At 40.5% G+C, this 23,561-nt stretch overlaps 1 protein-coding gene across 3 annotated transcripts in view; it reads left to right on the top strand.

The window, feature by feature from the left end:
• MSRB3 (methionine sulfoxide reductase B3) overlaps window positions 1–23,561 on the top strand; it is a 102,679-nt gene that overhangs the window by 37,951 nt on the left and 41,167 nt on the right. For all 3 annotated transcript variants that reach the window (XM_084810578.1, XM_084810577.1, XM_084810576.1), the window contains 3 exons: window positions 3,728–3,836; window positions 5,704–5,781; window positions 15,292–15,320. In XM_084810578.1, coding sequence (XP_084666704.1) covers window positions 3,728–3,836; window positions 5,704–5,781; window positions 15,292–15,320 — 216 coding nt within the window. The remainder of the gene's footprint in view (window positions 1–3,727; window positions 3,837–5,703; window positions 5,782–15,291; window positions 15,321–23,561) is intronic.

Here is a 23,561-nt window from a genome sequence, read left to right as displayed (position 1 = left end):
AATAGGATTTTACATTGGAGGGTACTTTCCCGTCTTGGAATCAGTGTAATGCATGTTTACATCCAAGCTTCTGGAATGCTTTTACTGTTGAGTATTTCATTTAGGAAATAGATTAGTGCAGTAACAAGTTCATCCTTTAAAGTTAAATATAGAATTGTGCAGATAATCCATCAAAACAGGGCCTTTTCATTCCTTTTCACCTGCATTCAGAAGGTGTTTATCAGTGTCAAATAATTTTGCAGATCTGATATTTTAATTTTAAAATATTCTGTTTGCTCCTTTGAAGGGTTACTTGAGGCATACAATTCAGATTAATAATATTTAATGAAATTTCCCCCTTTGCTTTAATCCCACTTTGGGTTTGAATAGGAAGAGTTTCTTTCAACTGCTTTAAATGCTAGAAATTTCTCAGTATTTTTGTAGAAGCTCAAAGTATTCTTCTTTTGACTATGCTAAAAACTTATCAGTTTCTGCCATCTCTGATAAATTCAGCTGCTTATTATATAACTTTAAGGCTATTAGAGAGCAATCATATGCCCACCAGATAGCATCTGAGGGGGCATAGGATAGTCTGGCTTCCTGGCTCAGCACCAGGAAACCGTGCTCCCCCCTCCCCCTCACAGCAAGTTCAGAGACAAACACACCAGCTACCTCTCCACGCTTGGAAAATGGAGCGCAGAGATGGGGAAAAGGTGTTGTTCCTGGGGAGGGGAGGAGACTAGGGCAGCTCTATTATGCCATTTTCTATGGCCACCACAGCCTCCTTCCCCCCACTCTGAGGTGTTGCTGCTAGATGGGTGAAATCGCCATCTAGCAGAAATGCATGGCGGCTGGAGCTTGGAGCCACCACTCTCTTCCTGCCCTGCATTGGATACTCAACAGCCTCCGAGTTTGGAGGCTGCCGACTGTCTGGATAGGGTTGCACCCTTAGACTTTTTCTTCTTTAGGGTCTTTCTTACATCTGTTTTCTAATCCTTGGATTTTAGCTATAATGTTGCCCCTCATTTTATTTTTTAACATTTTAGAAGCTTAGCTTTATATCAGACTTAGCCTCATGCATACTTTAAAAAACTTCCCACACCATATAAACATGTAACTCAGGGATTATGTTAATTTGAAAGAAATGCTTGATGTCATCACTCATTTTTTTAATTATATAAGCTAGCAATTATTGGTTTATTCTCCAAATTTTATCATCTTTTCCTGTTTTACCCTAAGATAATAAAGCATAATCAGATATGTTCCTTATTCCAATTTCACATTCTGTTAACCTTTTCATTATGGGTAGAGACAGAAGAAACAGATCAATCCTAGAACAAGCGTGTTGAGCAGAAGATAACATCCTTTAAAAAATATCACCTATGCAACCTATAGCTTAGCTGGATTGCTTTTAATCAGTCAAAGAAAGCAATACTGTGGTCCCTAGGCAGTGTCTAGACAGCCATAGTATGATGTAGAGCTCTGACCTTGGAGGAGGAGATCCAATTGTGGGTCTCCTCCCAATCTCCTCCCAGGTGCCGTGGAAAGCTCTATGGTGGCTCCTGCTCCCGAAGTTGACATCACAACCTCACAAGGGGAGGAAATGGGTATGTTGGGCAGGCCAGTGGACAGGGAGGGGAGAGCCATGGATTTTCCACCTCTAACAAGGTGAGTGTGTTAGATGGGCTCAGAGGTCTGTCTAACATAAAATATATTTTCAGAGGACAGAGAGGCTAAAAAAGCCTCTGACATTCCTCCCACCCTGCCAGGCTCTTGCTAGCAGGTTGTAGGATGGATGGAGGACTCCAGTTTTCATTGCCATCCATTTGTTTTAATGGATCACATTTTGGCAATTAAAGGTACAGAACTGGATCACAGCAGGGGGCAAAGCTCCCCTACTCATCATACTGACGTTCCAATCTATATCAGGACCCTTGCACTTATTTTAGAGTAAGAAATGAGTAGCTGCTAGTTACATCTTCAAAGTAATGTGTAGTTTGGGTCTTATTATAGAACAACTTTATTAACAACAAAAGTGAAAGAGAGGTAATAATCTCCAACCAAAAGCGATATCCAATTAAAATGCCTCCACACTAACAGTGATTTTTCATTTAGTAATATTAATACTACTTCACAGAAATTCTATATCTGATTTTAATAAGAGTTGCCACTTTTATATTGCTAGATGCAAAAAACTTAAATAAAAATATCATAAAACACAAATAAGAGCTTTCAACTAAAGTTGCAACAGGAAAGTATGCATCGGATTGTGGCCTATTTCTCTCTCAACAATTGGTAGCATTTCTCAGTTGTGTATGTCAAGATTTTGGATACTCCCAAGACAGAAGAGACAGTGGTCAATTAGTGGCCTCCAGATAAAGTGTTTTGTGCTTGGAATGTTACAAAAACCAAATTGACCATGCAGCATGGCTCATCTGTCTTTTATCAGCAGCAGATAATCCTTTCAAATGCCATTACTTAGATTTAAAGTTCCAAATTACAGCCTCCAACTGAAGGGCTTGAATGCCCTGATGATAGGAGCAAGAGTTCCTTAACAACGGTGTATTTTTCAGTGGTTGTATATATAAAAAGTATCTCAGATTGTCCCAAGGCAGAATGATTAGCAGTTCATTTAGTTCACAAACAAGTCAGATTAAAGTGTGTCAGGTTTGTACCTTATTTTAACAGAGATAGGTTGACAAAGTTATCAATGAAATTTATTTATCTTTACAGCAGCCATTAATCCTTCAAAGTGCTGTGTGTGGAGCTCTTAAAAGTATTCCAGACTAAGCAAATTGCAATAGTTCCCAGTTTAAAAGACTTTGTACTAGCAGGAGTATTTCACATGCTTACAATCTCTTACTGTAGTCACCAGACTAATGAGAATTCGTACTGTGGTTGACTTTTCAAAAATAAAGTCCAAACTGCTGGTGTTGAGAACTTAATACAGACAGCAAGGCACAATGAAAAGAAGGTATCTCCCCATGCATCTTAACTATACCTTCATGGCCTAGCATTCCCAGGTCTCTCTTGAGGTCTTACCAAAGAGCACCTTTTGGTGCAGCCCTCCCATGTGCTCCAGTAGCAAGCAGGCTAGGATCTCCTGCACTCACTTTCACGTTGGAAACCAGGACATATGCCCTGATACCTTCTTGTTGGACTTCACTGGGAGGGGGAAGGTTTTTTAAAAAAAAAAAATTTTTAAAATCCTATGGTCTGCAGCAGGGTTGATTATATTCTTGCCAGCTACAGTTTTTAATGTAAAGTCAATTTTTTAATGAATGTTTGCTTCTAAAGTAACAATAATGAATTACAAGATTTTCAAGTTACTCCAAACTGGGGTTAAAACATAATATGCCCATTACCTTTTATCTACAATATAGATGTCTTGTCAATATTAAGGCTGTGCTCCTTTGCATATTTACTGGGAAGTCGTGATTAAAAATGTTTAGGGTAAGGATGTCACCTTCTTGTGAATGTACACTCTCGCCAAAGGTTGTGGCTTTTCTGCACAGAGCAGGCTTTGGCTGTATCACATTATCGCTGTTCCGCTAGAGTCTCCTGCCTTGTGCACAGCAGACGTCTTAAAGCTGGATTTGAAGAAGCAATCGTTTGAGCCTCTCAAACACATTAGGATCCAATCTGGTCATTGGAAAAGTGAATGAAGACACTGTGTTTTGGCTGGCAGCCAAAGCAATTATTCAGGATTTAAAGTAAAAAGATTCTCCTGTATCCTCTTCCTTTGCAGGGTCACGTAGGGATAAAAAGAACTGTAAGGTGGTCTTTTCCCAGGAAGAACTGAGGAAGCGGCTGACACCCTTGCAGTACCATGTTACTCAGGAGAAAGGAACTGAAAGGTAAGGCAAGACGAGAGAGATGTGGGCAATAAGAAATCCCTTCATCACTGTGCTGCTGTTTTCTTCCCAGCTTGTTGGTTTCGAGGAATTCTGCACTTGTTTCTTGTTTACTGACTAAGACAAATTAACACCACAAAACAGACAGGAATTTGCAGTGTGGAGGACAAGGTCACAGACTTCATAAATACGACATGAACACTACTGTGTCTCTTGCCTTATGTTTAGGGTCTGTTTTTAGTTTACTACAAAATGTGTGGAAGGAATGGCAGTTAAGAAAGTATTTTGTTGTTTTTTGGGAAGACACCAGGGCAAGCAGAACCATAAGGGAAATAGCCTTGTGCCATTAAGGCTGAAGTTTTCAAGGTGGTCATTGTAAGTAGAGACATTTTGGCTGAAGGAAAGAGAGAGAGAAAAGGTAGTATGATTTTGTTCATTTCCACTCCACTCCAATTTCTTTTTTGAAGCACATGTGGAGAAAGCATTTGTTGGCTCATTTGTGGCTGGAATGTCAAGTATTTTCAATAACTGCCCTCACATGGCTTTAGTCCTTGGAAGCAAGCCCTAAATCCTGGAGGGGGGGTGGGGGAAGCACACGAGCTCGCTTCCAAGGCTTGAACAGTGAATATAACTCAGCTGATTCTAGCATGAAGAGTAAACATCTTTGCCAAGGTCTGACTACTTTGGCACCTTATTCCAACCATAGAAGGTTGAACCAGGCATTAGCCTCCTTCTGATCCAATAGGGTTAATGATGCAACCTTGTTTCTGTTCCAGACTCCAAAAGGCCCTTTTGCCACATGTGGGGTCCTAGTTAATTGGCAACACTCTTTCTGCCAGAGTCTACTATTTACTAGACTTTCTGAGTGGGTATCACTGGCGCTAAGATGTCTGTAGCCCCTCAGCAGACTGGTGGTGATGCTCCATCCAGTTCAGGAGGCCATCCAGCTAAGTCATTGATTGTTGTGTACAAGATTAGTGAAATGATTTCGTGCACACAAACAACTAGAGATTAGGTCATTTTTTTTAAACCCGTTTATAAAAAAATATTGGACCCCATAAAAAGGGTGAAAGGATAATAAAAACAAGCTGCAGAGCACATAGACTTTTTGTTGGAGTAGCACAGCTGATTTGTATTAGATGAATGACCTCCTAGCCTTTAAGATTGTTAACTTAGAAAAATATTCCCTTAAAGCAGTAATATTCCTTTTCAAATAAAAGTATAGAGCTCACACAGCTTGAAATCATGGACTAGGGTTTTTCCCCCCAGTTTCAGTTTGATTCTTTTGGTGCTTGAACATACTTGTGTGTCCTGTCTTCCACAAGGATCTTGCATTAGGGCTTTATATTTAATATTAGTGCTTTATGTTTAATATACAGGATCAGCACTAAGAAATAAGATCTGGAAAAGTTGTTAGAAAGATGCTTAGGATCAAAATGTTTTTTTTTTAATTATGTTAATCGTCAGGTACAAATTAAAGGAGTGAACTGAAAATGTCTTACTTGGCTTTCCCCAGCCCTCCAGATGTGCTGGGCTACAACTCCCACCATTCCCGTTAGGAATTGTAGTCCAACTCATCCGGATGGCGCCAGGTTGGAGAAGACTGGCCTAACTTGTAGGTGAGTATGTGCTTCGATATTTGAACAGTAGCTTCTTTTCTTGTGCAAGAGACATTTATGTCGCTGTTCAGATTATAATGTGTATATTTTTATTTTGCCTTTTCAATAAGGAGCAGTAATGCATAAATTATTAAATGCTAATTATTGTAGACATTATATAATGTTAGAACTTATCAAACCATTTCAGTGTTAACACATTCAGAACTCCCTAATTGTTAAAGTACTATGTTGATGTTGTTTTGTCTCTCTAGTGCCTTTGAAGGAGAATACGCATATCACAAAGCTCATGGAATATACAAATGTATTGTTTGTGGAACTCCTTTGTTCAAGTGAGTAGATTAAAACAATTACAAAATAATGGTACCTTTGTTTTCTTGAGTGTTATATATGAGCAATAAATGGGAATGTGACGATAAAACTAATTCTCTTATTTTGACTCATACCTGGGTGGGGTGGGGGGAAAGTATGAACAAATAAAAAAGAATCTGATAGGATAGCTAAATGTACAAAAACAGAGCTGAATATGAACATAAACGAACTGATTTCAAGATATAAACTTAGGATTCCTTGCAGATATTTCAAAGACCCAGATATGGATTTGAATTAGTTGCCTTGGGCTTTTCTACACAAGGCATTGATCATATGCTTGTCAAACAACTCATGGTTGTTTACAGGTTCCTGAGATGGTATCTTGACCCTCCAGTCTTGACTCCACTTCTTTGTCTAAAGAGCACTTTCAGCGGGTGTTTTTAGAGCAGGGATAGAGCGGTATTTAATTGTAAATGTGAAAGAAAATGTATTTTTTACTTGTGTATTTGGCTATTCTGCTATACCACAGTGCCACCTAGAGGTTATGTAGTGGAAAAGCAGGAAAGGAAATACTCCCTGTGTAGTGCACGGATCTCAATTCTGTGACAAACTGAAAATAGATACAGAGGATTAACAGCCTCATGTAGAAAAGCTCCTAAACTCTTCAAGTCAATGTAAACAATGCAGAAAACAATGCAGTCTACTAGGTATTGTGTTAAAGTAAGAGGGAGGAGAAAGAGAGATCTCAATACCTTGCTCATCTTAAGGCTGGTCCTGAGTGCATGTAGTCTTTCAGAACCAAACTAGACATGACACAGGTGTCATATGGAGTGTCTCCAGATTATTATTTTTCATTTGCCACACCCAAAAGGGGCTCTAAATTCAGTCAGAGCAATGGTGAGGGGAAAGGGGATGCTTCATCCCTTTCTTCCTGGGCTGTTTTCCTGATGATAACCATACACACACAGCTGCTTTTCTCCCTGAAAAGTCCATGCATCTCAGGCAGATAGACCTTAATTCTTGCATGAAGTCTCAAACCTTATCTACATGTACTTTTAAAGATCCCTTCAGTTGCTTTTTCCTCTTCCACCAGTACTCTGCTTACACATTTGTGGATGTATTCCACTTTGCAACACTTGGAGGCTGTGACTTGGTTCTTCACAGGGGCAATTCCTGGATTGTTTAACCCAGGAATTGCAGCAGTGAGTGGAGTGTGTGAGTTGCGCACTCATCGTTTCCACTTTTAATTAACAACCCATGAATGCCCCTGTTTTATGACATGTAAACCTAGAACTCTGGGTTGTTTATGGATTAAACAACACAGGGTTAACCCAACGATTGCCCGTAGTTTGTTGTTGGGTAACTCTGGGTTGTTTAAGCCATTAACAACCCAGAGTTTCTGGGTTTGCTTGTCATGAAACAACCCAGAAACCTGGTTTCTGTGTTGTTAATTAAAAGCGGAAATGACAAGCACACGGCTTGTCCCCTCATTTCCTGGATTAAATAACCCAGGAATTGCTGCCGTGATGTGTAAACCAGGTGTGTGTCTGTGTAGATTCTTTCAAAATAGGTCATACGCTTCCCCAAGTGGAGGGCAATCAAGTTGTTGTAATCTAATGTATTGCTTGGCCCCTTCTTTATGATTCTCACTTCCTTCCCCACCCCCTTCGGTTTGACCTGCTGGGTCAAAGAAGTATTCATTTCTGCTTCTTTTTCATCTCCTCTTCCCTCCTCCTATGATTGATTAGAAACCATTTTGTGTTGTTGGTCCACGCCCAATCTGTGATTGCAAACTCCTTTTGTTCACTGCATGTCCACCAGCACTGCATCCAGAGCCTAGAACTCCCAGTTACAATCGTACCCGTGAAGTTAAGAGAACTGAAAGATAGCTTTTTTGGTCTGGGCTGCTTTTTTCTTCACTCCACAGAAGACACTGTTGACATATTTTAAAGTAGAACTGTGCACAAATGACCTCTTGAAATTCTCCACCCTATGTGTGAGCAGAGAAATTGGGGAGACAATTTCACCAAATTTCTCCAGTGGGAAGAGAAATTCTTCAACAATTTCTTACACATAGGGCTCACCATTGCAAAGGGTTGTAGCACAGTTTCTTTCTTTTTTTGTAAGGGTTTGCAGGTGGGGGGGTTGCACTGTCCCTGCAAGTGGCAACAGCCTGCCCCGCATTTTGCATTCGCCACAATACCCCATTCCTAGCGTTGTTACAGGGCATTTGTGGGGGGGGGGGTGGAGAGGGAAGGCAAACCCCTCCAAAAATGAGGAAGAAAATGTGGGTAAATTCTGCAAAATGGCCTTTTATTCCTAGTGGGATAAGAAAAGAAAAATCTCAGGACATTTCTGAGAAAAACGTCTTCTGAGAAATTTTGGCTCAGCTTTAGTTGTCATTCTTTAGGGTGCAGCACCTTCCTCATAATCTTTCAAATGAATAAAAATTCTGAGGGGTGATTGTGGATACATCTTGCCTTTAATGCAGGTGCAGAGAGATGATTGTACAATGAAAGACAGGACACTCATACACACTCCTCAGCCACCTCTTAAGTAAAGTAAGCACAAGAACCCTGAACCCAACCCAGAAGAATTTCTCCGAAATTTCCCTTCCTTTGAATTACTTTTTGAAAGCCATTTCTTTTCTATCAAGTTGAATGAGAATGGTCGAAAAAGATGTGGAGAAATTTTCAGCACAGCACTATTTTAAAGACAGATTTATTTTTAAGTGACAATGGAAGAACGTTCAGCTCAGCAGCAGTTACCAAATTTCAAATTTGGGAGTGCCATCACAAGATAAACATATAACCTGGCTTTACATTAGGATGATCTGTATAGGCTTATTTCTGTGTGGCGGTATTATTTAGATACTTTGTTGGTCTGTAGACATTTAGGGCACAATCCTATGGGGATGGCCGTAAGCCTCTGAACTCAGGGCCTGATGGGCATCCAAAGCAGAGTGGGAGGAGCACAGAGGCAATCGTTGCCTCCACACTTCTCCCACTTTGCATTTTTGCTGGATGGGTGTTTTTGCCCATCTAGCTAGGGCTCTGTGGAAGGGGAGGGAAGGAAGCTGGGGATAGCTCAAATCCCTGCTTCCCCAGTCCCTACCCTGCTCACAGAGCCACCCCTTTCCCCTCCTCTACATGGTCACTTTTGAGAGCTCAGCTCTTCATGCCAGCTGGAAGGTTGAGAGGGCGGGGAGCTCGGACTCTTGGGTCTGAGGTCAGTGCATTGTCTCTGACCTTGGATCCTGGAATCCAAACTATCCTATGGCCCCCTAGATGCTGTCTGGGGCCATAGGATTGCTCTCCCCATCACTCTCTTAAACTGGATTTCATTTCTTGTAAATATGGACCCAAATAGTAGTTGATAGAAAAAGTCTCCTCAACCCCATCTGCCAGTAAATCTTCAAAGATATCTCCTTCAATTGGCTGCTAACTAAAGTTACAGCTACTGACCCTAAATAAATTAGGAAGAGACCCCTAATAAATGAGAACCAGTGGTGGTGTAGTGGTTGGAGTGTTGGACTGGGACTTGGGAGACCAGTGTTCTGGTCCCCACTTGGCTATGAAGCTCAGTGACTTTGGGCCAGTCACTGACTCAGCCTAACCTACCTCACAGGGTTGTTGTGAAGTTAAAATGGAGAAGAGGAGGATCATGTAAGCCGCCTTTGGTTGCTTTGAAGAAAAAAGGCAGAATACAAATATAATAATAAATGAAAATAAAAATAATTTAGTTAACATTGGATAGGACAAAATGGATTATAGTCCACAGACATAAATCTTTCCAGTATTTGGAGAAGTAGTTTTGATGGAGACTTGGCTCTTTGTGGCTATTCAAGACTAAAGAGCAAGAGTTCTTCTTCCTTTTCCTCCTCCTCCAGTCCCTGCTCTGTATTCCTGCTACAAGGAATTGTGAGAAGCAGTGACTGCTGCTGCTCCATCCTGAAACATCAGATTACAATGGGTTGCTCCAAATGGTGGCACAACCGTTTATTTTCCAGCCTGCTCAGTACCTTGAATATGCTTTCGGACAGTCCTGAGATATTGGGAAAATGACTCATACATTATAGAAATAAATACACTTTGAGAGGTCTTGGGTGGGTGGGGAATTCCATGAGAGGATCTCTAAAGTGCTCAGGGAATTCCCCCCCCCCCAGTTAGGCACAATGCAGGGCTGCTTCCTAGATCCTCTGAAGGTTCCCTCTCCCTCTGCTGCCCTCAAAGTTCTCAGAGTTTGTAAAGCTGCTTTGCAGTTCAGTTACTAGCACCACAATCCTAAGCATGTCTACTCTGGAGTAAGTTCCACTGAGTTCAATAGGATATCCTCACAGGTACGTATGACAAGGACTACAGCCTAACAAATCCTGTGCTTATTTACTTTGAAGTAATTCCTACTGTGTTCAGCAAGTCTTGCTCCCTGGTAAGTGTGTTTCTCATGAAAGGGACCCTAAGGCAGTTGTGGCATTTGCCAAGTTTTTTGTTTCCATATATCTAATGCTGTATTTTCCCATGTTTTCACCTGCTGGGCTGCCTTGGGTTAACTGGGATGTAAAGCAGAATTTATTTACGACATCCCCTTAACTGTTTTTTTGTTTTTTAAACCTGAAATCTTGGATTAGAAAGTAACTGTTGGTATGCTAAGTGGGATTTGACATTTTTCTTTGATCAGTAGATCCCTAATGCTAATGGCCTTCAGTCCCTTCAGATTCAAAGGGGGCTTATTACGTGGCATGGAGAGCTCTTGTTTTGCAAAACACAAGCCCAAAGCTCCAATGGATGTATGGAACTAGCTGCATAGCTTGTTGAATCCTGACTACAGAGTTTTGCAGTTAATACCAAAATTTCTAGATTATAAATAAGAAAAGAAAAATGGGTACAAGATCAATTAATTTGGTCTACATGTGCCAGGTATATTGGTAGGCTTTGAGAACACATTTTCTTTGCTTGAAATGGAAGCAGTATAATTGAAGTCCTTGTTGAGATGGGTATTTTTTTAAACAAGATAATGCAAGGGCTACATCAAAATCTACAAGTAAGGTGCACATTAAATTCATATTGAATCAGGATTCATGTGTAGAAAGGCAGCAGTGCAGACTCACTCTTGGAAGACATGCTATCATGAGAACAGCATGACTCAAACAAAAACGTTGAGCCTTTTAGGAGCAAAGACAGAGGATAGAAACAGGATCAGTTTAGAGATTTCCCACTCCTTACCATCATAAATGAGAAGTAAAACTAAAAACACAAGTTCACAGTCTGTCATTCAACAAATTCCTCCATGACAAATCTGGATGACCAGTACATCCTCTGACATATTAGGAGGACCATCATCATGTAAAATTGAGGTAACAGTTTCATTTATTTCCCCCCACCTTCCCCGCCCCCAAATCCATGTTTGTATTAGTTCCTCTTGGGTGTCAGACTGGCATCTGTTAATTTTTTGTTCTTTGCACCATCGTTATCTGTTCTTTAACTAATATATAATCATGGCCTGTGAACCAGTTAGTTCTGCCAGCAAGGGGAGAATGGTTCTTCAGTACTAAGATTAACAAACTTCATATTTTAATAGGACTGATTTATGCTGTGTCTTTACCATGTGACATGCCAGGTCAAGGAACTCATGAATTTTGTTCTCCAGATGAAAGACCTTCATATTTGAGTACATGTTTAAGACAGAATTCTATCTTTTTCAGCAAAACAGATAAAAGGAACCATTGAAACCCAATATCACTCTTCATTTAATTTGCTAATTCCAGCAACTTGAAACGTTACAGAAGAAGAAGTTTCCCTTCTTTTCTCATAGGGAAACGTGGCACAGTATTACAATCCTTGCCCAAAGAAATCCAGCTTTTCTGTTACAAAAGTACTCTGAGGTTATCGTTAAGGGAATTTCCCCACATATGGTCATCTAAAGAAAAAATGTTATCAATAAGTCAGAGATACATTAGCTCATCTCATTGGCTTTCCCTATAATCTTCCTACAGGTGGCTACTGTATGTATTAGGAGTCTCTCTCTTGCAGTCCTTATGGTTTGTTTCCCTAATGTGTTGTTCCCTGTACTACATGCTGTGTGTTCTGTAGCAACTTGTCTGCAGTAAATATGCACCTCCATATTTTGTGATTACTGGCTTTACAGCTCACAAAAAAAATCTTATAGCTTGCAAAAACAAAAGTTCCTAAATTAGTGCATAGCCATGAATATGCCTGTTCCTTAAAATCATCTTCTTAGGCCTTGTTCTGGGTGCTCCTGCTTTCAGAGATAAGGCAGATGGTGACTGAGGACAGGGCTTTTTTGTGTGGTAGTGCCCTTTTTGTGAAATACTTTCCCAGGAGGTATTTGTGTGGCACCCAACCTTATTATCTTTCAGGCTCAAAGTGAAAATATATTCTCTTAAGCATATGATGAATGATGTGTTTTCTGGCTATCTTTATTATAATGGGATGATTAATAATAATAATAATAGTTTTCTTGGATCTTATGTTGAATTATTTTAATGTTTCTAAGCTTCCTCAAAGGCTTATCAATAGAAAAGTAGGGCAGAATGTTTTAAAATACCCAAACAAATATGATTCCATTGAGTACTGCTACTTTGGGGCTGTTTGCAATTTTTAAAAAGGGGGAAGCTTGAGACATCTTTATGTAACTGTAAAATAGCTTGGTGTTGCTTGAAGTCAGAAAAATACACTTAAAAAAAGGTGTCTGAAGAAGAAGGTATTTTTTTCATTTATTCAATTTATATCCCACCTATATACAAAATACTCTAGGCGGCATACAAAGTTAAAAATAAATTAAACAAGATTGAAATGGATTGTTCATACAAGCTGATTAAAAAGTTATCATAAAGATAGAGAGGGTGAAGTTGGCAAGGTGGTTGCCAGAATGAGAAGATCTGTATCGTTGTATACAGTATATATACATTATATATACTGTATACAAGTGCTATCAGTTCTCTGCCTAGCACTTATACCATTGTTAAGCTTTTAAAGACATTTGCAGTGCAGGTCTGTGCATGCCTACTCAAAAGTAAGCCCCACTTAGGTCAATGGGAGTTACTCCCAGGTAAGTCTGTATAGGATTGCAGCCTTCATATTCTTCTGGTGGCCAAAATAAATATGGTACAATATGTCACACACTATTATAATGGGCTTGATATGGGCGTGGTAGCCAGGCTCTAGCAAATCATCAAAGGTATTAAGAATCTAGCTTTGGCTGGAGGCATACTATCCTGTCCAGTTTTCAAATTAGTCATAATGATACCCCTTATTCAGTACACAGCAAGACAATAAGAAGCACTTTAATTTTTACCCCTCTACCTCTGAGTAGAAAGAATGCTGCTTGTCTGTAATAACTAGTTACTATCTTAATGCAACTTAACTTTGATCATATTAGAATTAAGTAAGTAATGTATCCTGTACAATGTCTAATATTAATGTAACATTGTTACAGATTTATTTGAGAAATGATATTCCTTAACCACTTTCCCCATATGCTGCTCCTTCTACAGGAGTTTATTGCCATCAGCTACCTACTCTTATGGGCTGTCCTTCCATTGGTTGCATTTGTGAGCTATTTTGTGGGATGTGCCTAATGACTCACGTGGCTGTCTGACAGAATCTGACCCTAAGTGTGTTTAAAGTATATTCTGTTAAGTAATGTAAAGGCTCTATTAAGTTGTCGGTCAACATGCATTAACCACTGCAGTGATCAGTATGCATATTTTCTTTAGGAAATATCTGATATACAAATGGGAAATGATATAAATTAGGTTGACTGAAATTGAACTAGCCTGCTTGTGAAAGAGACTAGAAAATTGGATTTCACTGAGGCTTGTACAGAAGAACTTCCTGGTGGATTGTGCCCAGAGGAAACAAAGTTGGTAGCAGGACTGCTGACAGGATCCTCAAAACCCAATACCCTATTTGTATTCAGCACCAACCCCCTCAGGGCATGTGTGAAATTTCTGGCCACATGACAGCTGCACTGGGCTCTGTAAACCCACCTACCCACCCATCTGCAGCCTTGGGTGACCATGCTACACTATTTAGTGCAATGGTGTTGGTCCATTTGTAATGGGGATTTAACTCTTTGATTAGTGCTGCTGGTACGCTGTTTAGCACTATAGGACTGTATTTCTGGCTGAAGAATGTTTGCTTTCGTCCCTTATACTACTTTTGGATCATATTGACAGCTTCTCTTTTTTTAAAAAAAGTTTCAGAACAAAGAGGTCATTTTCCATTTATTCCATTCCATTTTCCAAACTCTTCTCCCCCAGTTTTCTTGGCTTTCTGACTCTTTCCATCTAACGACATATTCCAGTTACCTTGAAGTTGACTGGAATTCTTTAAAAATGCTTGCTTTACACAAATTCATTTTTCTGTTTAACACAGCAGTTTATACTATGTGGTTAACAAATGTGCATGAGTTCCCAAAGCACACCAATATCTTCTCTTGGTTTGAAAGAATCTGCCATTTCCCACTTAGGTTGGGTGCATTTCTCTATAAAAAACATTTCTCTATAAACCCCTAAAAAACTAACCTCTTTTATGAAGACTCCTGCTGATCAGTTTTTGTATCTTGCTGAGGCAGCTGTGAATATATATATAATATAATATGTGCACACAGACTCACATATGTGCATGGGTGACACACATACACACGCCACTGATTGTTAATTTGTGATATAAATCTGGCTGGAGCATGCCCGCTAATTGGTTTGAGAGTTAAATCTAGAGAATGCTTCTTATAGCTGTTTTGTTCGGATAGGCCTAGTCATAGCGTTAATTCTGCTTGACAGCACTTCAGCTGCATCTTAAAAGTAATTACCCAACTTACATTTTCCCACAGCTGAATTGAGAGCTTCAAAGGCTTCTGAGTTTAGAACTATTATTAACCAATATCTGAAACATGATGTTCCACAAAGGCGAATTTTTCTCCTCTTTCGCCCTCTTTTTCATTATTAAATGTACAGCCTATTGAGTTTCATTGATGATACGCTAAACACCACAGTAAACAGACAACAATAGGTAGTATGTTTTGCATGTGCTATTCTCTTGTTCAATAAGAATTCACAAGAAGGTTGGATTTCCAACCTCCTTAAGAGAAACTATCATTTTTTTGGGGGTGGGGGTGGCGGGATATAGGAATGCACATCGATACGACCATCTGATGATGCGGTGCAAAGAAGTACTCCTCACAAGTATAATATCAAGGAGGAATCATGCTAATAAATGTTTAAAAATCAAATATAAATTACGCATAACGGAAATGTGTGTTTTGTAATTCTAATACTGTGTTTCTATTTCTAACTTTTTCAGAGGTTTCTGTTGCATTTACTAGTTCTGCAAATTGAAATTAATATTGATAAAGTTGCTAATGTGAAAATAGATTGAAAGTACATTTAGGATCAAATATGTTTGCAGACAAGGTGCATTAACATGGAGACATATGCTTGTAGTTTGGACCCATGACATAAACAGTTCTTTATAATTAAAGGATTTTCCCTCCATTCTTTTTTGTTTTAGATCAGAAACAAAGTTTGACTCCAATTCAGGTATGTTTAGCTTTACAATCTTATGTTGAATATGCTGTTTTCATGTTACTCTCAAAGGAGTCATTTATCAGTTCACGTACAATCTTAACTTTAAACAGTCTGGAACAGGCCGATCTTTAAAACAATCTCAGGTTTCAGAATGCCTCAGACAGTGCTATTATTGTGAATGGCAGTGCTTTTATTCCTTCCATAGGTTCAAGTCTCTCTTTAATTTTACTCTTTCATGTTAAGATGATTGCAAGGAAGCCTGTCAGTTCTGCATTAGGTTTTGAATGATATGGGGCTGAGGGAAGTGGACTTTGGGAATACTGGCTGATTTTTAAAGGATATTTTTCTTCCTGGAGGACAAAGCTGTTTCATGGGCATGAAGTCTGAGCAACCAATACATCAGGAAACAGGTTATTTGTCATCAAATGCTCATGATATGTCCATGTATACATGCCCGACAAGGCTGTAGATTTCTCTCTACGTGGGTAACTAGGTGTCAACTGCTTTTATATTTATAAAAATATTTATGTCATGGTCTCTAAATAGCAGAACATTCCAAAAGTAAATTTAAACTCAACAAGCTTGCTATAATCATTATAGCAAATAGGGTGACTTTCTTAAATTGGGGTTGTGGTGGAAGAATCTGATTTGTCATTTGTTTTAGCAGCATAGGCTTTCATGTTATGACACAACATGCTTTTAAATGGTAAAATCATGGTTTTTATTGAGAAATGGAAGCTACTTCTGTATAATTATTTATATTTAATTAGGTATTTTTATAGTTCCTTTCTGGGCAAAAAGCCCTTTCGATATATTTTTAAAATATGAACACAGAACAAATTAAAAGATAAAATACAATTAATGATACTTTGAGAGGGTTCTGTTTTTAAAGATTTGAATTGCCGAGAGTTTGCCTATTGAAATGTAGTAAATAAAGGCGGCCTAAAAATAATTTTGAATAACATAAATAAATAATTAAAAAAAAGGTAAAGGTGTTCCCCACCAGTCGTGTCCCACTCTAGGGTGCGGTGCTCATCCCCGTTTCTAAGCCGAAGAGCAAGCGCTGTCCGAAGACGCTTCCGTGGTCATGTGGCCGGCATGACTGAACACCGAGGTGCACGGAACGCTGTTACCTTTCCCGCCGAGGCGGTACCTATTTATCTACTTGCAATTTCTTGCTTTCGAACTGCTAGGTTGGCAGGAGCTGGGACTGAAGACGGGAGTTCACTCCGTCACGCAGCACTCGGGTCTCGAACTGCTGTCCTGCCGACCTTCCAGTCTGCAGTTCAGTGTCTTAACCACTAAGCCACCACGGCCCCTTAACATAAATAAATACCAACACCTACAAACATTTCACTCCAAACTAACAATAAATAGCAGCAACAGTTAAAATTACAGCTTTAAAATAAAGACTAGCAGGATTATTCAATTAAGAGTAGATATGAACAGCCAGGTCTTGAAGACCCATTTAAAAGCAATCAATGAGGAAGCCAAACATACTTCCTATGGGAGAGAGTTCCACAATTATGGGGCCATCACTGAAAGGACCTTGCCCCTTGTGCCTCTCAGTCAGATAGACCCTGCCAGTGGATCCCTAAGCAGGGCTTCTGCAGCCGATCTTAAAGCCAGCGCAGTTTCATATAGGTATAGGAGATCCTTCAAATAACTTAGTCCAAACCATTTAGGGCTTTAAAGGTAACCAGCAGTAACCTTTAAGTTTGGCCCCAAAATACATTGGCCACCAGTGCAGCTGGTACAGAATCAGTGTTATATGCTTGGCCACACAAACAACTGAGTACTGCATTCTGCATGAGCTGATGCCTCCAAAGTGTCTTCAAAGGCAGCTCCAGATAAAGCAAAGTACAACAGTCATGTCTGGATGTAGCCAGGGCATTAATGACTTTGATAAGATCTGCTTTCAATAGATAGGGGTGCAGCTCATGAATCAGCCAAAGCTGCTGAAAGGCACCTTTGGCCTAGAGTTCTTTAATAAGAAGTTTTCTGTATGGATTGCCAGTAATGCATCCCTGCAGTGGCTCTCCATGTAACGAATCAACTGGGCCACAGACTACATTGTTGGTTTATTATAGGTTATGGAACCAGCTGGATCAAATATTTTCCAAGAAGGTCATATAAGCTTATTTTCCTTGACTTGAGAATGATGGATATGTCATAAACCCCTGGATGGAATATGGCAGAACCATGAAAGCCTAGTTGTTTTACTGCTTTGTCGTTCTTATATCACAGTTTTGTAGCTTGTTTAATTAAAGAGGTTTACTTCTTGAATACTGTTTTTGTTGCTGTTTCTGCACATTAGCCCAGAACAGACATTTTCTCCTCCCTTGCACAAACACTCTATGCGCAGAAAGGAAATGTACTTGAAAACCATTTGTAAAGCACCAATACTATCCTTTGAGGAAAGTCTGATAATTTCAGTGCGTTTTTGCGAGAATAACATGAAGAATAACACAGATTTATTTCCTTGCAATAAAAGTGGAGTCTGGCATACAGGTATTTATGAGAGGTCTAATTTATTAATTTTAACTACAAAATCTGGAAACATCATACAGGGCTGAAATACTGAAGAAAACATTGTCTATGCAACATGAATTTGAACCTGAACATTTAACTTCAAAGTGAAACAAAATATTAAATTAATGGTCAATATTCATCATACAAATGGCTATAACATATGTAAAGAAAGAAATGCACAGTGTTCATCTTGATAACTAGCCATTGACTTACTTTGGTAACAGTGACATCTTTGGTTGAAAGAAATTCTCCTCTCCTGTAGATACTCCTGTGTGAGAAAACTATTATGTTCCTGTTTTTGAAACTTAATGCCATGGAATAAAATATTGATGTAATAGAACTGTATTTATACTTTTAACTTTAACAAGAGTACGGTAAGAAATTGGATTAATAGGCATTTCATTAACAGCTGGCATAAGGGAAATAGATATTTCCATGGAAGTCTAGTGCCTTGTGTGGAACATTTTGAATTACTGTAAGTGAACAAAGACTAGTAGGAATTGTTAATACCCTCTTGTTTAAAAAGACAAACATGTTCCAAACATTTTGTATATGTTATGGGTCAGCAGAATCTTTCATTAAAATATACTACAAAGGAACTGTTTTGTTTTTTTAAAAAAAAAAATCTGTCACCTACTTTCAGACACTTCGTAAAATTAACAATGTTTTAAAATGAACAGTGTTTAAAAAATGCATTTTAAATTTGATTTTAAATTTCACAGAGGTATTCAGTGTCGACTTCAATACAAGGCATAGAATTATCTTTATATAGTCCCTCTAGCTTTAATTCAGGCTCTGTTTACAAAACCTCTCTCCCTTATTACACTGTTGCCACATCACAGTGTATTCACGCAGGCCTGTTGTAAAATGGGATTTGTACACAAGTTTATAGTGTCCACTGAAGCCAAAGCTGGATTTTTTCCTTTAACATCCCCCCTGACACACACCTGTGAGCTTTGAATTGGTCATTATGAAAAAATGGAGGGGCGGGGGGGGGGCAGAAAACCAACATAAAGGAGAAAATGTAGTAACAGAACAGAAACATGGAGGATGCTGCTCAAAGTGTGTGTGTGTGTGTGTGTATACATACATACATACATATATGAGGTGAGATTTTTCTAAATTCCATATAGTGTAAATAAAATGACAGTGTCTTAAGTATATATACTGTGAAAGTCAAATTTTAATATATGGCATGCAAAAGATTGAGGCCAGGAGCAAACCTGTTAGTTTCTTTTAGGTTCTGATAACTGCAGTTTTCTTCTTTGATGTTCAGAATTGCATTGTATCAGTGATTATTTCCACTGGGATGTGTAAAAATAAGCTTATTTGGCCATGAAATGACTTACGGTTAGCACATGGTACCCTTTATTTTTGGGAAACGAAGTTCAAGTCTGGGGCCCATGGATTATCCTCAGAAGGTCTTTGAGGACATCTTTAGGGGACATTCTTCAAGATTTGCTCATTTAGCACATTTGATCTCTGCAAACCATACTCATGCTCAGGTGAGCCTGAACTGCTAATCTGCACAGTAGAATGGGATCGTAATGAGGCCAGGCAAGTGGCACTATCTGATGGACTCAGTGTGCTTATGGCATAGAGTTTCCAGTGTCACATTGTACTAGAGATCATTCCAGATATTTCACTCAGACTTGCTGTTTGGTGTTAAAGTACTGATCTCAGAGTGGGAAAAAGTCATTTGCAGACTAGCTCTTTCTGTATTGCATTTGTTAAGTTTTTGAACGAAATGTACAAGTGTCCATATGTGAAATGTACAAGTGACCATAGATGTACAATAAATGTACATCTATGGTCTAGAAGTAAGTAGCGCTGAATAGATTTGGCAGTTGACACTTGAGAACATCCTAAAGTTGAGCCAGCATAAGAATGGTGGTACTTTGGAAAAGCCAGTGTCATTTTAGGCTGTGCCGATAAGGCTGGGCAGCTACTCAAGATCCATGAGTTTTTGAAGAGGTCCCAAATCTAACCCCATAGTCATAGGTAAAGAGCCTTAAATATGAAGACCGGGAGCTTGAAATTGAAGTAGAAAGTAATTGGGAGCCAGTGCAGAGACCCGGGACTTCTCCACATGCGGCTTTTATCCTGCGATTGAGATTGGTTACTCACGGAAGTTTGCAGGTCCTTTACATGATGTCGTTGACCTCCACCTCTCTTGTGGCTTCTGACCATTTCCACAGCTTAAATTGAAACGGAAATAATGAGTTAATAAAAAGAAGCATTTTGAATTGCTTTGAATTTGTCTGTGTAAAGAGGAAGTGGAGCTATAACAATGGCACCATCTAGTGGCTGTATAATGAAACATATAGAACTCACAGATAAAGGGGAAAAAAGGGGAGTGCATGTAAAGCGCTGATCTTAATCTCTCAAAGAATCCGGAAGCAAAAGCACCAGTAAAATCATGGGATAGAAAGCCTCTGTGTGGAGAAGCCCTTAAGGTTGATAGGTAATATCATCTTACTGATGGCAATGACCTGGTTCACACAAGAAGGCAGCCTCATCAGGGATTGTTTAACTCATGAGTCGTGGCATGTGCCAGATGTGTGTGGGTGACATTTCGAATATGCAACTCCCATTTGGGGGTTGTCATGTCAAGTGAACTTGACCACCAAGGGTTATTTTAGGGCTAAACAAGGGTTGGAGGTTTATGCAAGGGTTGTTTAATCCTCACATAATCCTCAGTGGCCAGGTTTGCACAACGCAACAATCCCCACTTGGGGTTGCATATTCAGAATGTCACCTGGCATGCACTATGGCTCATCATGGGTTAAATAAATCATGGTGAGCCACCTGGGTCATGCAAACCAGCCCAGTGAGAGATAATTTCAGTAGAAACAGGGCCAAAACAGATATTACTTTAAGTGAGCAATCCCATGGCTGCTAGTCTAAATTGTAAATTCCTCCTTGAGAGAGGGAGTGGTGCCTGCCGCTTTTAAAAGAGGCAGTAATTAGACCACTCCTGAAAAAGCCTAACCTGGACCCAGAGGATGTTAACAGTTATAGGCCAGTGGCCAACATCCCCTTCCTGGGCAAGGTGCTTGAGCGGGTGGTTGTAGGACAGCTCCAGGCACTGTTGAATGAAACGGATTATCTAGATCCATTTCAATCAGGCTTCAGGCCTGGTTTTGGAACGGAAACTGCCTTGGTCGCCCTGTGGGATGACCTCTGCCGGGAGAGGGACAGGGGGAGTGCGACCCTGTTGATTCTCCTGGACCTCTCAGCGGCTTTCGATACCATCGACCATGGTATCCTTCTGGATAGGTTGTCTGGGTTAGGAGTTGGAGGCACTGCACTACAGTGGTTCCACTCCTGCTTGGATGGCCGATTCCAGAAGGTGGTGCTGGGGGATTATTGCTCTGTGCCATGGCAATTGTGCCATGGGGTTCCACAGGGCTCTATTTTATCCCCCATGCTGTTTAACATCTACATGAAACCGCTGGGGGAGGTTATCCGGAGGTGTGGGCTGAGGTGCCATCAATATGCAGATGACACCCAGCTCTACCTCTCTTTTACATCAATACCAGGTGAGGCAGTGGCTGTTCTGAATCAGTGCCTGGGCATGGTACTGGACTGGATGAGGGCTAATAAACTGAAACTCAATCCAGACAAGACGGAGGTACTGTTAGTGGGTGGTTCATCTGCCCGGCTAGGTGATAGTCAACCTGTTCTGGAGGGGGTTGCACTCCCCCTAAAGGATCAGGTTCGTAGTTTGGGGGTGGTCTTGGATCCAGAACTGTCACTTGAGGCACAGGTGAACTCAGTGGCACGGAGCACTTTTTATCAGCTTAGGCTGGTATACCAACTACGCCCTTACCTGGACAGAGATAGCCTAGCTACAGTTATCCATGCTCTGATAACTTCTCGTCTGGATTACTGCAATGCGTTATACGTGGGGCTGCCTTTGAAAACGGTCCGGAAACTTCAGCTGGTCCAAAATAGGGCAGTAAGATTGTTAACAGGGACTGGCCTGCGAGCTCATATTACGCCAGTACTTTTCCAGCTGCACTGGCTGCCAGTCCATTTCCGGGCCCGATTCAAAGTGCTGGTGTTAACATTCAAAGCCCTTAACGGCTTGGGGCCAGGTTACCTGAAGGATCGCCTCCTCCCATATGTGCCTGCCCGGACCTTAAGATCATCATCAGCGGCCCTTCTCCATGAGCCCCTGCCAAAGGAAGTGAGGCGGGTGGCTACTAGGAGGAGGGCTTTTTCTGCTGTGGCACCCCGGCTCTGGAATGAGCTCCCTAGTGAGGTTCGCCTGGCGCCTACATTGTATTCCTTTTGGCGCCAGGTGAAGACCTTTTTATTTTCCCAGGCATTTTAGCATTTTAGCTTTCTAAATTTTTATCTTTGCTGTTTTAAATCTGTATTTTAAACTCCTGCACTGCTGCTAGGTTTTATTGTGGTTGTATTGTTATATTGTGGTTTTAATGTTCTATATATTTTAAATTGTTTTATTGTGTGTTGTTTGGTTTTAATTTTGTGAACCGCCCAGAGAGCTTCGGCTATTGGGTGGCATAGAAATGAAATGAATGAATAAATAAATAAATAAATAATAAATAGTCTTGTTTTCTGGGAACTGACCTCGGAGCCCGTGCTCCAAGGTTGGTTCCTGAAGAACTGACCTTGTCCCCTCCCGCACTGAAGCTCCGTGCTCAGAAGAGGAGTGTGGAGCAGCTAAAATGGGGTGTTCCAGGGTGGGCAGGGTGGAAATGCCTGTACGATACATCCAATGTGTCATACAGCAGCCTCCTCCCCGCCTCTGTCCCCCTGCAGCTAGACAGCTGAAAGTGGCTGTCTCGCTGAAAATTCAGGGCAGGAGGAGCATGGAGGGAACAATCCCCTCCGTGCTTCTCCTGCCCTGCGTTGGATAGGTGGTTGCCTCCAAGTTCAGAGGCGGCAGCCTATCTGCATAGGATTGAGCCCTCAATCTGTGTCTAGCAGCTATTCGGTTTTTCATTTTACTCTAGAGTAGGTTCAGGGGCCTGATCTGAAGTCAGGGCAGTGGCAAGAAAGATGGCAGCATGGATGAGGCTGAAGTAATATAGGTAAAATGTGGCAAGAACCCTGGCAAGGGTCGTAGCAGTAGGTCCACAAATCTTAAAAAATGTTAAGAGTGAGAAACAGTTGTACTTAGCAGTGGTATCTGAAGTAGTAACAAAGGAAAAGAGAGCCTGAGCCAACACTCAAGTCTGCATGCCTAGTTTGCAAGCTGAAGGACTCTGGAGTAGAATGCAGAGGAGACAGGATAATAATAGGAAGGAAAAGATGAGGATTGGTAGTGTCTTTTTTTTTTTTTTACAGGAAACTGGACATTTTCCACATGCTTAAACTTCAGGCATAAGAGACGAACAGATGCGGAAAGGATGTGGTATGGAGAACATGTGGGATTGGAGCTGGAGGGAAGGCAAGATTTTCAGAGTGTGAATGATTTGATGAAGGAGAGGTTAGAAAGCAGAGGGAAGTAGGAAGGGAAATAGCTTGAAGAGGGACAGACTGAGGTTGTTGGGCTTTTACTTGGTAAAGACCTCCAGGGGTGAAAGGTGGAAGACAGGCCAAATGGGGAGGTCTGGAGCAAGCTAAAAGTGACAAGGGGAATTATGGGACAAGACGGGCCTATGCCACTTAACCTGTTTGTCCACTGGTCGTACATTGTTGCCTGCCAGGTGCTTGGCAATCTCCCTGTTTTTGCAGTCACAGGTTGGA

Source organism: Heloderma suspectum, chromosome 7, assembly GCF_057233095.1.
Source record: "Heloderma suspectum isolate Gila_16-S chromosome 7, 16-S_ref, whole genome shotgun sequence".
NCBI lineage: Eukaryota > Metazoa > Chordata > Lepidosauria > Squamata > Helodermatidae > Heloderma > Heloderma suspectum.
The sequence above is the reverse complement of the archived record's forward strand: the minus strand, read 5'-3'. Positions and strand labels throughout refer to the sequence as shown.